Source organism: Bos taurus, chromosome 3 (genome assembly GCF_002263795.3).
Source record: "Bos taurus isolate L1 Dominette 01449 registration number 42190680 breed Hereford chromosome 3, ARS-UCD2.0, whole genome shotgun sequence".
NCBI lineage: Eukaryota > Metazoa > Chordata > Mammalia > Artiodactyla > Bovidae > Bos > Bos taurus.
The window spans coordinates 100,204,487-100,219,744 of record NC_037330.1 but is presented as its reverse complement, the minus strand read 5'-3'; the positions used below and the strand labels follow the sequence as shown (position 1 = coordinate 100,219,744).

Genomic DNA, 15,258 nt, shown 5'->3' with positions numbered 1-15,258 from the left:
AACAGAATATAAAGGAATACAAAAGTGCTTTTCTGTTTTTGAAAGTTGTTGGCAAGTTTTCTGTTTTTGTTTTTAAGTTTCTTGTTTTGATAGTGCAAAATTTACATTGTAATAAGCAAAAGACATAAAAATGATACTGCTTTTCTATTCTGTGATTGCTTATAAGTTTTGCCTGCCTTTTAAAAGATGACATTAATTTTTTCAGTTTCAGCCCATTTTCCTCACCATTTGACCTCTGCTAATTTTCAGCCCCACATGAAATAAATTACCTGATCTGAGGGACTGAGATTGCTTCTGGCAAACACAGTTAATGGGCTGTTTTTCAAAAGGGGGCACAAAACTTCAAACAAAAGGTCCCTCAGATATATGGGGATCTTGGAAACAAAGTAAAGTGCGTTAATAGGATACGGTAAAATGGAAATATAGAAATCAAGCAAGTTTCAGCTGGTTTATTTAACTTTCTATTTTGAAATAGTGACAGTGTCTCCTAAGGTTTGAGTGGGGAATCTTAAGTGTAAACTCATGCATATTGTGAAGTGGGGATATCAGTAAAATCATTGTCTTTTTACCTTGAGGAACATATTTTTCCTCATTAAACAGGCCTATTTTGAAGGAATTTTATGTGGCTGGCTGGGTTTCCACTTAAACAACAAATTAAAAGGAATCCTTTGTGGAGGACCTGTCATGAACCGTAGAGGCTCCAGGTTCTATGCCTTGTACTGCGTGCAGTACTGCATGCCTGGAGAAGTCTCCTCCAAGACTGCCTTTAGGACTTGGGTTTTACAGCCAGTTAAGTTTTTCATTGAGCTTACGTTGGCTTGTTTACCATATAAAGCTCCTTATAGCTTTCCACATAGGGTTAGTCATAAGATATTTTATTCATGTTCGGATAAATGAGAGGTTGATAGTTGTTGGAAAGTGTATGTTGCAACCTATTCTGAGAACTTAAGTATTAAATTTTATTTATTTCTACAGATGTTCTAGTTTTTAGTTAGTTATTACCAGGTAGTCTTTTAGACACCATATTAATATATGGTAGAGAAGTTGATGAAATGTTCTGTATATCCTTTCTAGGACAGGAAACCTCCTCCATCTGTTCTGTTTAGTTAAAGCTGCATGTTCAGGCAAAACGGGGGTCAAGTTACTGCTGTGTGTTTTCTGAGCAGGTTACATCTCCTTCTTGGGTCCTAATTTATTGAAGTATAAAATAAGGGATTTTGGTTCAATCATGACAACCGTTTCTAAGTCAACTTTATTCAACATAAACTGTTAATTTTTCTTAGCAGTCCCTATGTCTAAACCCTTCCGTTCCTGGCTGCTGTATTTGCTAACCTCCCAATTATTCCTCCCCTCTCTTGTTGGATGCTGTCATCAGGTATAAGTCTTCCTATTCCTATCACTATCTTTATTATCTTTATCTTCAGCGACCATGTGGATCCTTCCACATGGAAGGATTCTGGCATCACAGTTACTTGACTCCATCATTATCATCATTTCTAGCCCACTTATGCACCCTCTTCAGGACCATACTCTGTGCCTTGGAATACTTCTGACATATTTTCCCACTAAAGTCATAATGCTGGACAACCTGCTCACCATGACTGGATAGATTTTCAGCTCCCTCATTTAATTATTCTTAGAGTATAACAGTTCTTAGGCTTATCAGCATTTCTATTAGACTCTTCACCCTCTTCAAGACCATACGCTGTGCCTTGGAATACTTCTGACATATTTTCCCACTAAAGTCATAATGCTGGACAACCTGGTCACCATGACTGGATAGATTTTCAGCTCCCTCATTTAATTATTCTTAGAGTATAACAGTTCTTAGGCTTATCAGCATTTCTATTAGACTCTTTGAATTTTTTCCTGTTCTTTAATCTTTTTGCTTAGATTCCATTAACTCTTTTGCCCCATTTTTGTTGATCCATCTGGTAAATTTGTCTAATAGAACTTTTGCCCTTGTGTTACTGTAGTTTTACTGAAGAAAGCCTCACATGGATTAGATTGGTGGCTGGCCCTATAAAATTATGATGAATACTGCCTGTTAATTCTCAACATTGCTTTCCAGTCCTTTTTCTTTTTTGGTGGGGTCCAGTGTCCTGTCGATGGTTGTTCAACAGCTAGTTGCAATTTTGGTGCTCTCACAGGAGAAGATGAGCACACCACCAGTCCTTTTTCTTGAAGTGATCTTCTTCTCCACATTATCTCTTTTGAGTTCTCTTTGCTCCTCTCAAATCTCTATTCTCTTTGCTGACTTCCTCCTTATTTCACAGGGAAATAGCTATACTTGAAAACTTTATTAGCTTCTTTACCACTAAGATTATAGATATTTTGTTACCTTTACCTGCTTTTTCTTGTGTTACAATGGAAGAAATATTCCTCCTCTGATCTCTCTAAATGCTGCGAATCCCATCCATTCCTTTTCATGAATAACTTCTTAAAGAGAATTATCAGTGAAGGATAGAGAAGTGTTAACTGGAAGGCAGAAGAGCTGTCAAGATCTGCCATCTTTATTTCTGCATTTCCTGCTCACTCTGTATCACTTCATGGCAAGTAGATGGGGAAACAATGGAAACAGTGACAGACTTTATTTTCCCAGGCTCCAAAATCATTGCAGATGGTGATTGCAGCCATGAAATTAAAAGACGCTTGCTCCTTGGAACAAAAGCGATGACAAACCTAGACAGCATATTGAAAAGCAGAGACATTACTTTGCCAACAAAGGTCCGTCTAGTCAAAGGTATGGTTTTTCCAGTAGTCATGTATGGATGTGAAAGTTGGACCATAAAGAAAACTGAGCACCAAAGAACTGATGCTTCTGAACTGTGGTGTTGGAGAAGACTCTTGAGAGTCCCTTGGACAGCAAGAAGATCAAACCAATCAATCCTAAAGGAAATCAGTCCTGAATATTCATTGGAAAGACTGATGCTGAAGCTCCAATACTTTGGCCACCTAATGCGAAGAACTGACTCATTGGGAAAGACACTGATGGTGGGAAAGATTAAAGGCAGGAAGATAAGGGGACAACAGAGGATGAGATGGTTGGATGGCATCACTGACTCGATGCATGTGAGTTTGAGCAAGCTTTGGTAGTTGGTGATGGACAAGGAAGCCTGGCGTGCTGCAGCCCATGGGGTTGCAAAGAGTCAGACACGACTGAGTGACTGAAATGGATGAACTGTAACCCATTGCTGGTGGGCTTCTGCTCCTTTCACCCATCTACCTCTGAAACTCTTCTTATAGAGGATACCAGTGACTTCCAAGTCAGAAAATTTAGGGGTGTTCTTTAGATATGGGTCTCTTGGCAGCATTTGTTACTGTTCACCCCCTCTTAACACTCTTTTCCTGGCTTCTCTTGTGGCTCAGCTGGTAAATAATCCACCTGCAATGTGGGAGACCTGGGTTCTATCCCTGGCTTGGGAAGATCCCCTGGAGAAGGGAAAGGCTACCCACTCCAGTATTCTGGCCTGGAGAATGCCATGGACTGTATAGTCCTTGGGGACTGTATAGTCCATGGGGTCACAAAGAGTCAGACGTGACTGAGTGACTTTCACTTAATAACTTTAGCAGTCTTGATTTTCTTTTCATCTCTGTTTATTCCTTTTCAGTCTCCTTCAATTTAATCAGCATTTGTAAATATTATTTTAGTATTAAAAATGAAAGTGTAGGGCTTCCTGGTGGTCCAGTGGTTGAGAATCCGCCTGCCATTGCAGAGGACCTTTAAATTCTTGCCCCGGGAACATCCCACATGCCACGGAGTGGCTAAGCCCATGCGTTACAACTACTGAGCCCATATGCCCTAGAGCCCGTGCTCCACAACAGGAGAAGCCCCCACAATGAGAAACCTGTGCACTGCAATGAGGGAGTAGCCCCCTGCTCTCCACAAAGCCCACGCACAGCAACAAAGACCCAGCACAGCCAAAAATAAATAAATGAATCTTTTTTAAAAAGTGAGAGTTGATTAGTTTAGAGAGAAGAAAGCAAAATTGGCATGAATTTTGCCAAAACACGAGGCTTTCAAGAAGCCAGGTTGTGGCAGGAAATTTTAGGTAGAGTGCGTTCTATTTTGTCTTTAGAAATACTGAAAAAGGTTAAGAAGCATCAGTATATGTTGCTTAAATTACTCAGCAATCCAATAAAATATATGATTGTATTCCTGTTTAACCTCAAAGAATATGAGCTGGAGAAGAAGGATGGACGTACTCGGGAAGCAGTGCATCGTTCTTTCTCATTGGAAGGCTAAGGTTGCTTCAGGGTAGTGTGGAGATGAAATCTGTTGTTCCTGTGTTACAGAGAACATAGGAAGGGGTTTGTTACTGCATTTTTTGATTAGTGAGGACTGGTTGAAGATTTTTAAGCTGGGTACACTTTGGATACAGAGACTGTCTTGGCCAAGGGCTGGTAATCCTATAACATTTGTTTCAGTGACCAGACGGCAATTGGCCCTGGAAGCCTTTTTTGTGGATTTCCCAGTGACATGAATTGAGTGCTCTTTGACACTCCTTTAGCGCTTTGTCATAATTCTCGGATGGTATCATGATTACTTGTTTGTATCTGGCTTCCCTATTGGATTTGAGCTCTTCTGAAGTGGAATTATTAGTTTATGGGTAATGTTAATCTTGGTAATTTTTCCCCACCGCCCATCTCAATGCTTGACATAGTATATGATTCCTGAATTAGTAAATGAATGAAGAGTTTGAATTTTTAATCTCTGGCCTGAACAGTTTATCAGAATATATCATTTCTACTTCTACAGGATTAGAGACTCGTTCCTACTTCCTCTCTGCTATTGAATATGTTTTAGTTAATAAAATCTCTTTTGATTGAAAGGTTCTGTAGCTTTAAGAGCCTGTGACTTTGCAGACACTCTTCCACTGGATAACACACCCTATGCAAATCAGCTGTCTGTTCAGGTCTTGTGTTTGTTTTCCCCATAGACATAATCCATCCATTAGTTGTTTAAAGCAGCAGATGGAAGGAGTCCATGGAGATGTGGATTTATTAGCTCTCACAATGAAAGACCACACTGGTTGTGCTCCAGATTAGAAGGATTTTGCTGAATGAAAGAGAAGTGGATCCTGTTTTCTGTGCTATTTTCAGCAGTGTGGCTAGCTCTTGTGACTGGAGTCAGTTGTAAGAAAGACCAGAAAAAGATTTTGTAAATAGACCTTCCTTCAAGCCCCAGACTGTTTGGTGCAGCTACCATAATTATAGGAGGGGCAGCTTTTTCTCCTTGTTGGGTACAGACTGAATCTGTCCTAGAGTTGTTGCTATATTTACTCCTTAGAGTAAAGGTATGTATAAAGCATCCTGAGTCAGGGTGTATACATACTTTTATTTATCAAATTAGGAAATTTGGATTAATACCTTCTGAAATCCTTTGGAGAGGGAATAATTTGTGCATGTCCTACGAAGAACTGTGACTGTGAGTTGGTAGATCATGTATTTAACTCTCTTCCTAAGAATGTACTGCTTCCTTTGCTAACAGTTCTTTTGTGACTTATTAGAAAAATCACTCACTTGCCTTGATTTTCTTTCCCCTGTGTTTACTAGGATTCTGGCAACTACTGTAAAATTGGAAAGTTTAAACGTTGCTTATGGAGTGTTTAAGTGATAAAATCATATTATGAGAGCTAACCTTTCACTCCTGAACTCTCTTTATTTTATATATATATAATATATATATTTACAACCTATATATGTTAAAAAGAGACTTGAATCACCTTTAAACTTGGTGCAAGTCTTGCTTTGAAAATAACAACCAGTGACCCAAGAAACAATTCTGAGATTATTAAAGTCCGGGTAAAACTAGATTTTTCTCATGCTGTGCCCTTTTAGAGGTCTGTTGGAATGGGGAGCTTTTCCTGTGACAGTACTGTCAGCAATGAATAGATGAATGAATTTGTCCATGCTCAGAACTCACCACACGTGTACAAGCCCCCTCCAGGACATAAAAGAGCATGGAGACTGACCTTAGCAATGATCTAAGCTCCAGAGGAAAGAGGCTTTCGTGACTGTCCAAGAAGTGAAGACCAGCGTATCTAGAGATAAAGAAACAAAAGAGCCTGTGACAGTATCGAAAGAATCTGACATTTGCTTTGTCTGTACAAAGGATGAAAAGAATTTTGCCGACTTAGTCAAAACAATAACTGGTTTTATATCAGCCTGAGCTCAAAATAGAGCCTCAGAATAATATGTTTTTCTTTGTATTTCTGAAGAATTATCTTTTTAAAAATGTACGTGGCGTGGTTTTGTTTTGGGAAAGGAAAACGTGACACGGATTTTATAAGCTTAGTAGCTGTAGGTGGAGACTCTCTTGTTTTGTGTGCCAAACCTTTTTAATAAGCAGTGAAGTCAGGATATTAAAGATTGGAATTTTTTTCAGGGAGCTTTGTCCTTTTCTTGGTACTTCAGATGTTTGCAACCAAAAGGGGTATGTATGGAAGAGAAAAACAAATAGGAAAAATTTCCCCCTTTTGTGGTGGTGATTCAGATGAGATTTGTCTGGACTGCTGTGAAGAAAGACGTGGCTGTGATGTGAGGCAGTGATTGTGTACTCACGCTGGACTGAGAGAAACCTGGTTTAGTGGAGCCGTGGGCACAGCATGGGGAAAGCCTGATTGTGTGCCTCTTTCCCCAGCAGTAAGCAAGTAGGCTCTAGTGGCTGACTGTCTGGAGAGTGGCTTTTGTTGGTCTTCTATCTATTATGGATGATTCCAGTATTCTACAAAGGAGAGGGTTACAGGTGAGTAACAGAAAGCCTTTTTTACTAATCTCCTTCCTCTTACTGTCTATTGAAAATATACTGAACGGATGGCTTAAATTTTATTTAATTCATTTGAGGCAGGAGAGAATGCTACTAAGTTCCTCTATATTCCATTATGTGTAACTTTAATTAAAGGAATCATCTAAGACCTTTCTACTTTAATAGAAAAATTTTGCTGCTTGGGTTTACTTACCCAAGTGGAGCAATTGAGTCAGACCCACGCACACCTAGTTTTAGACACCAGACGTTTCTGACAGATTGTCTATAGTAAACGTATTCTGTTACTGACCACTGTGCCTGCCTCCCAGCCCGTCTTTCCCTTAATTAATTCAATTATATGTGTTAATATATGTTTAACCCTACACATAGCTTTAAGAACTTTTCTAAATTATCACTTTGCATACATAATGTAACCATATGTGATAACCATGTATCTGAAGCCAATTTTGGAAGCCTTCTCCTCCCTAAGTCGTGGATCATTTTGGTACATGAAGAAGTAAGTAAAATATAACAATGAGGGGGAAATATATTGGTAGACAACCTTCAGCTGAGTTTTAATGAGTACCTTTAGCACTAAAAGAGTACATATTACAACTATTTCAGTTTTGATGATTAATTTTTTTATGCTTTGTAAAGTAGATCATCTTGGCTTAGTCTTGATGAAAAAAATGTGCTGCTTGGGCTTACTTACATTATGTTGAGTGGAGCAATTAAATCAGACCAACACACATCTAATTTTGGACACCAGACATTGCTGACAGATTGTTTACAGTTCATTTAGTTCATCATTGAATGTTTTAAAGGATTGACATAGTAAAGGTTTCAGGATAAAACCTCAGTCAACCTATGAAGTTCTTGTCATGAAATGTAGCTATTTCTCTTGTTTTGATTTTGTTTTTTTTTGACATTTGTAAAGCACTTTTTTTGACAAAGTACCTAGGGTCTTTTTACTTATTCTTAATTACCATTATTTTGGTTTCTTTAAAGTGCTCAGAAGGAAAATGTGTAAGATTGGTAAAATTTGAACAAGTGATGATATTTGTAGGTCATCTTATTTGTGCTTCTGGTTAACGGCATTGCAGGCACTCGGAGCCTCCTGGGAGCACCCACTGCACCTTCGGCAGCTGTTTAGTACCACCGGGCTTTCAAAGTCAAAGCCTTATTTAATTTCTCCTTTTTAGTACAATTGGTTCCATAAGATTTGGCATTTGATTTCTTGGGTGTATTTTGAGAAGTAGTTATAAAGTACTCAGAATACCTCTGATAAATAGTGATTTGTGTTCAAGTAGCTGTTAATAAAAAAAATGGCTGGCTTGTAAGCACATTTAAGTGCATTACCTATTTATATCTTTATTTCTCTTTAGTTTCCAGGATTCAGAAAGGGAATTCTGTTTTTTGAATGGGAATATTTTCAATTATTGTGCTTGTTTTGTGTTAAATCAGTTATTTCCTTCCTAGTGACTGAGTCAGTCTCTAATATCTGCTACCCTGTTTACTGATGCCCTTCCTCTCAGTTCTTTGTTTCTATCTAGCAGGAGTTCCAAATTGCCAGATCACAGAGCACTGTAAAGTGTTTTCTTACAGCCTCTTTTTTTTTTTAGTTGCAAGTTTACTCTTTAGAAGGGGCTTCCCTGGTTGCTCAGCTGGTTAAGAATCCATCTGTAATGCAGGAGACCCCGGCTCGATTCCTGGGTTGGGAAGATCCACTGGAGAAGGGATAGGGTACTCACTCCAGTTTTCTTGGGCTTCCCTGGTGGCTCAGCTGGTAAAGAATCTGCCTGCAATGTGGGAGACCTGGGCTTGATCCCTGGGTTGGGAAGATCCCTTGGAAAGGGGAATAGCTATCCATTATCCACTCAAGTATTCTGGCCTGGAGCATTCCATGGACTGTATAGTCCATGGGGTTGCAAAGAGTTGGACACGACTTAGGAACTTTCACTTTACTCTCTAGAAGACTGCATTGGAACATTCTGAAATAGAAGTAATGCTTGAAAAGCAGCAGTTTAGATTATTTGTTTTAAACAGGTAAATTGTTAATATAAAACTTTAAAAGCTGATTTTAGATTTGTTTACATAAACACATAAAAGCTAAAGTGTACCCAGTGGTCCGGGCTTCACTGATAGCTCAGCTGGTAAAGAATTTGCCTGCAATGAAGGAGACCCAGGTTCGATTCCTGGATCAGGAAGAACCCCTGGAGAAGGGATAGGCTACCACTCCAGTATTCTTGGGCTTCCCTGCCGGCTCAGCTGGTAAAGAATCCACCTGGAATATGTGAGACCTGGATTGGATCCCTGGGTTGGAAAGATTCCCTGGAGAAGGGAAAAGCTACCCACTCCAGTATTCTGGCCTGGAGAATTCCTGGACTGTACAGTCCACGGACTCGCAAAGAGTTGGACACGAGCAAGCGACTTTCACTTCACCCAGTGATCCAGATAATCTACCGGGTAACCTCAGAGGAGAAGATGAAAATCCAAATGAATATCTGGGCCTTACTAACAGCTTTTTGGTGAACAAGTTAGACTTCTTAAAACTTTTCCAGAAAATCAGTGAAGATGCAGTCTACTTTGATCATCCAACTTTCTTTGCCAGGTTTCCTGAGAGATATCTTTGCAACCCCATGGACTGTAGCCCACCAAGCTCCTCTGTCCTTGGAATTTTCCAGGCAAGAATACTGAAGTGGGTTGCCGTTTCCTACTCCAGGTGATCTTCCCAACTCATGGGTCAAACCTGTGTCTCTGTGTCTCCTGTATTGGCAGGGGACTCCTCACCCCTGTACCGCCTGGGAAGCGCTGAGAGGTACCAGCATAGTAAACAGGGCATTCATGGTGCGCCTGTTTTGCTTCCTACATTGTTGGACTATACATTACCTCAGTCAGTCATCATGATGTTGAGGACAAATACATATTATCTGCATTTTCAGGTATAGATAATTTTAAAGAAGAAACAGAAAGTTGATTCAAATTATAGTTCTGCCCCATGCTAACCATATAACTAACCATGGTCACATTTTGAAAAACTCTCAATGCCTCTCTTTAAAATTAAAAAATATTGAATTAGCAATATGGGGAGAGGGGAGGAGGGGATGAGATATATGGAAAGAGTAACATGGAAACTTACATTACCATATGTAAAATAGATAGCCAATGGGAATTTTCTGTATGACTCAGGAAACTCAAACAGGGGCTCTGTATCAACCTAGACGGGTGGGATGGGGAAGGAGATGGGAGGGAGTTTCAAAAAGGAGGGGATATATGTATACCTATGGCTGATTCATGTTGAAGTTTGACAGAAAACAGCAAAATTCTGTGAAGCAATTATCCTTCAATAAAAAATAAATTAAAAAATAGTGAAGTATAGTTGATTTGTAGTATTGATATTAGTTTCAAGTGTACAGAATTCAGTATTTTTATAAATTATACTCCATTAGAAGTTACTGTAGAATGATGGCTGTAATTCTGTGTGGTATACAATATATCCTTGTTACATATCTAATTTATACATGGTAAGCTTGTATCTGTTAATCTCATAGCCCTAATTTGTCCTTCCCCACTTCCCTCTCCCCTTGGGTGACCACAGGTTTGTTTTCTACATCTGTGGCTCTGTTTCGGTTTTGTGTATACTTTCATTTGTATTATTTTTTAGATTCCACATATAACTGATACCATACAGTATTTGTCTTTCTCTGTCTGACTTTGCTTAGTACATTTGAGAGTAAAAGGCAAGGGCTGCAGCAGGAAGACCAGTTAGGAGACTGTTGTGGTCCAAAAGGCAAGAATGATTAATAGAATGGAAGAGAATGATAGCATTGCAGGCGTTCTGATTGGCCTTTCTTTTTCAGATATATGAAGCTCAGTACCTTCTCAGGGACAAACAGCTTGTAAAAGTGACTGGGCTACAGATATAGGTCAGAATAAGCAGAACTGAAAGTAACAGAAAACTTGACCCTAAGTGGTTGAAGTATTAAAGAAATATATTGACTCACAAGTATGGAAATCCATAGGTTGGATGGGTTTCACAGTTGGGTGATCTTGAGTCTTGCTCAGCTAGTGGCTTCTTTTTCAACTGGCTTCATACTTATTAATAATAGAAAAAAGATCTATAGTGGTTTCAGCCCGCACATTCACACACTACAGCACCCCTGGGTCCTTTTAGACCTCTGGGAGATTATGTGAGCATTTTTCTTTTAAACTGGAGGAGCCTCCATCCTGTGTACGGACTGACATCATTTTACTTGAAGAGCAGTTGAGGTTTGGGTCTTCCATATGGTAAAAATTGGCTCTCATCTTACTGCTGCTTTTGGAGCAGCTGCAGTGTGAGAGATTTGAGATTGCAATTCCTTGTGGATGGAAGAAGGTGCTTTTCTATTTGTGCTATTTTCCAGTCAACTTTATGGAGGTTATTTTAACTTTGAAGGGTCACCTGACTAGCCACCATATACAAACTTTTATTGTCAGCTCTCTTAGTGTCATCATTTCTGTAACGTGGTAAGTATTTGCCTGTAAGGCAAACAAAGTAATTGCCCATCATTGTATAGAGTCCAGATTTTGAATTGAGAATATGCTGCGCCTTCAGGCAAAAACTGTGTAATGTTTCTTTCTTGATTTTCTACCTTTGATGTTCCAAAGTGCAAGTGCCATCATTCAGGGGTACTTGACTGTTTGGAAAACATATGATAGCATAATACATACTGGGAAGCATTATTGTTCACAGAGCTTTCTTGGGATTTTTAATTTTGAAAATTATGACTATCCTAATAAATTATGATCATCATACAAGATGCAATTCAGTTTAGATTTTAGTCTTAAAAACAAAAATCTTTAAGAACCAACTAGATTTCAAACATTCTTTTTGAAAGTTATTTCATTTTTAAAATGATAGCGACATGAATAATCATGTAACCTAATAATTTCCTCCTGGTGTTCTAAATTTTGTTATTCTTTATGTGGGAAGTTTGATAAAATAAGAAAAATTGCAGTTGTACTCATCAATCCTTAGTACCATTAAATATTTTCATCATGTCAGTAAATTGGATGCCTTTAAAAATTGAGTGATTTATCTATATGCTTTCTTTTTTTGCTCTGTGCTTTATAGTATACTCCTATGTTACAGTCAAAACAGACTTTTTTTGGATTATTTTTTCCATATTCATTTATGTTCTCCAACAGTTTCTCATTCTTAAGTGTTGTTCTCTCCTTTCTGTACTAATGTCATCGTGGATAATTTCAACATCTTTGCAGAAAATTGAGTCAGCTTCAGAACTTTAGAATTCTCTTCTACTTCTTAGACTTCACTCTTTTAACAACATACTTTCACTAACAGTGCATATTTTTATACATGGAGTTATTATGAATAGAATATCTTATAATATTCTAAAATTACAGCACCTTATCATCTCTGTGTTAAATTCTTGTATTCTCCTGTGTGAATCAGGATCACAGTTTGAAGGACTGCAGACCACTTCCTGTAGATGTGTTTTATTTGACTAATTTTGTAGATTTTAAGAAAAATTGACCATCAAACATTTTTCATTTTATATTTTGTTGTTTCATACATTTACTGTATTTTATCATTTTAAGGCTCTCATCTTTTTACTTTTTAACAGCTCTGAAATGGCAGTATGTTACTTTTGATGGTTTGCTATAGTTTAATTGACAGTGGTTATTTTGTTTTGCTTAATTTTTTTTTTGACTGATACCTAAAATAATGGCATCTGTTGCAGTTAGTAGTTTTTGAGATTTGATGAAATATGTGACCTTACTGGCCCCTGAAAGTATTTGAGTTTGCAATATTTGTATCTCAAAGACCACTGTTGTTCTTAGGTTCCTCTGTTTCTTTTTCTAATGTCTTGAAGATCTCTGTTTCTTTGATTCTTTGGTTTTCTTTTAATAAGCTGTTACTAGTTGGATGTGTTTCCTTTCTGTATTATTTGAGATCTGTTTCACTAGTTTTTCTAAAACCAACTATCCCTTTGTTTTAACCTTTCCAGTGTCATTTTGCTTTTGGTGTATCTGTTTCTAATGGCTTGCAGTAGCTTCTTTTTTCCCCCCCCCCGTCTATACTGATAAACTTGTCCATTTACATTTGTCATACATGGTTTCTGCCATACTGTTTCTTGCATTCCATGTCCTGCATGTCCATGCTTTACTGCTCTGATTCTTCTTTGCCATTTAAAAATACTGATTAGTTTTTTGGCTTGGGTTCTTGTTTGATTTTTCTGACTCTACTGGTGAGTTACAACAAATTCAGATTTTAACCCCCCTCCTGAAAAAGAGACTCCTTCTTTCTCATCAACCCTTCCAAAAATACACGCTATTTTTTGTTTAGCATTTTAGTTCTTTTTTAAAAATTCTACAAGTTAGTTATTTCTATTTATTGTTGTTATTTTATATAGTCAGTACCTTTTGAAATTTATGTACCTTTGCTAGTTTTCTTGTTCAGTATTTCTTTTTGGGTCTTAGGCTTCTTATTGGGGCTTCCCTGGTAGCTCAGACAGTAAAGAATTTGCCTGCAATGTGGAGACCTGGGGTCTATCCCTGGGTCAGAAAGTTACCCTGGAGAAGGGAATGGCTACCCACTCCAGTATTCCTGCCTGTAGAATTCCATGGACAGAGGAGACTGGTGGGCTACAGTCCATGGGGTCACAAAGAGTCAGACACCCACTGAGTGACTGACACTCTAGCCATTATCTCTTCAGATATTGTAACACTTGCATTTACTTGTTGCCTTCTGAGATTTGAATTGGACATATGTTGAACACAAGTGCTGGATGCAGAAAAGGATATACTCTATATTCCATGTAAAGAAGATGTCTGAAAAGCAAAACTGACCTATAAAGTTGAGAATTAAGATAGTGGTTTTCCTGGGGAGTGTAGGTAGTGACTGGAAGAGGGGACATGAAGATGCTTCTAGACTGATGGGTTATAATTCGTTTTTTAAAAACCTGGCTGTTGGTTACACTAGTGTGTTCAGTTTTCAAAAATTTGAGTTGTATGCTTACATGCATTTTTTCTATATTTAATAGTGTAATTTAAAAAATAATAAAATATTTCTTGTCTTCTTTCATCCAGTTGGTCACTGAAATATAGGATGGTATTGTTATCAGCAGTGGATTCTGAGGGGCCCCTTGAGTGTTTTTCTCCACTCCTGCTGTCGCTCCAAACAGTGTTATTTATGTGAGCCACACTATATGAATTTACTTACAAGTTCTGTGAAGAGATATCTAGTCTTTTAATTGTGGAGAATACCCTCTCCCCGCACTCCACCCCCCTGTGCTTTTATATGTTAGCTGAGAAGTTGTCTCCAAAACCCAGCCCTCTACCCACCTCCAATGGAGTGGAAAGTTGAGTTATGTTTCTTGAAAGTGAAAGTTTCTCATTCATATCTGACTCTTTGCCACCCCATGGACTGTACTGCTGCTGCTAAGTCGCTTCAGTTGTGTCCGACTCTGTGCGACCTCATAGACGGCAGCCCACCAGGCTCCGCTGTCCCTGGGATTCTCTAGGCCAGAATACTGGAGTGGGTAGCCGTTCCCTTCTCCAGGGGATCTTCCCAACCCAGGGATCCAACCCAGGTCTCCCACATTGCAGGTGGATTCTTTACCAGCTGAGCCAGCAGGGAACTATTAGTTTCCTTTTCTGGGAAGGGTGCTGCTACTTAGTAGAAGAGGAATGAACGAATATAAGTGAGAATTCAAATAGAAAATGTGAAGGGGATTCTGACTGGGAGCTGCCTTAGGCAGAGATAGCTTTGATCATAGTCATCTCCATGCTGGTGGCTATTGATAGAAAGGACAAACGCCAGCCTTGTGACTCTTGGCTTGCATATTTACTTGTGGGGGTAGTGGTTATTGCCTTTAGACACTTGGCTTTTGTCTTTTCTTGGAAATACTTTATGGGTTTTGTCATTGTGAATAATGAGTAATGCATATAGACACTGATTCCTCAAGTAAGCAGCACCATCTTGTTTTGTGTGTAATACCTTTAGAAGTTTGCTTTGTGGAAAAGTGAAAGGGAGTGATTAGTTATTTCTTTAGAATTTAGTATTACAGCTTTCTTTGCCACTTAAGAATATAGTTCAAGAAAAGAGAGATACATCATTTTTGGCAGGCAGTGTCAAAGTATGATAACTTGAGGGATCTAAAATGATAATAAAAATTACAGAGACTCTAAACAATATATCCTTGAGTTTTGGGAGCAGAGTTAGTATTTGGAGAATAGCAATTCATCCATTAGCTTTTAAACCCTGTTGGAGGTGGGCCAGATTAGAAAAATGCAACTTATTATTAATGATAATTCAGACCATCAAACTCTAAATTTTTTTTTATATATCTTATGTATTTTTTGCCCCCCACACATACATATCCTTCTCCATTACCAATACCATTCACGAGAATGGTACTTTTTGGTTTGTTTTTTAACCAAGGCTGAACCTACATCAATTTCATCTTAATCACCCAAAGGCCTTAGTTTACTTTAGGATTCACTGTTGG

At 38.4% G+C, this 15,258-nt stretch overlaps 1 protein-coding gene across 6 annotated transcripts in view; it reads left to right on the top strand.

The window, feature by feature from the left end:
- MAST2 (microtubule associated serine/threonine kinase 2) overlaps positions 1–15,258 on the top strand; it is a 207,067-nt gene that overhangs the window by 58,606 nt on the left and 133,203 nt on the right. Inside the window, exon 1 of one of the 6 annotated variants that reach the window (XM_010803741.4) lies at positions 6,657–6,748. The exons of the other annotated variants lie outside the window; for them this stretch is intronic. Within the exon in view, the coding sequence (XP_010802043.1) occupies positions 6,710–6,748 (39 nt within the window). The 5' untranslated portion in view covers positions 6,657–6,709. Of the gene's footprint in view, positions 1–6,656; positions 6,749–15,258 lie in introns of those variants that run through there. 6 annotated transcript variants of the gene reach the window in all.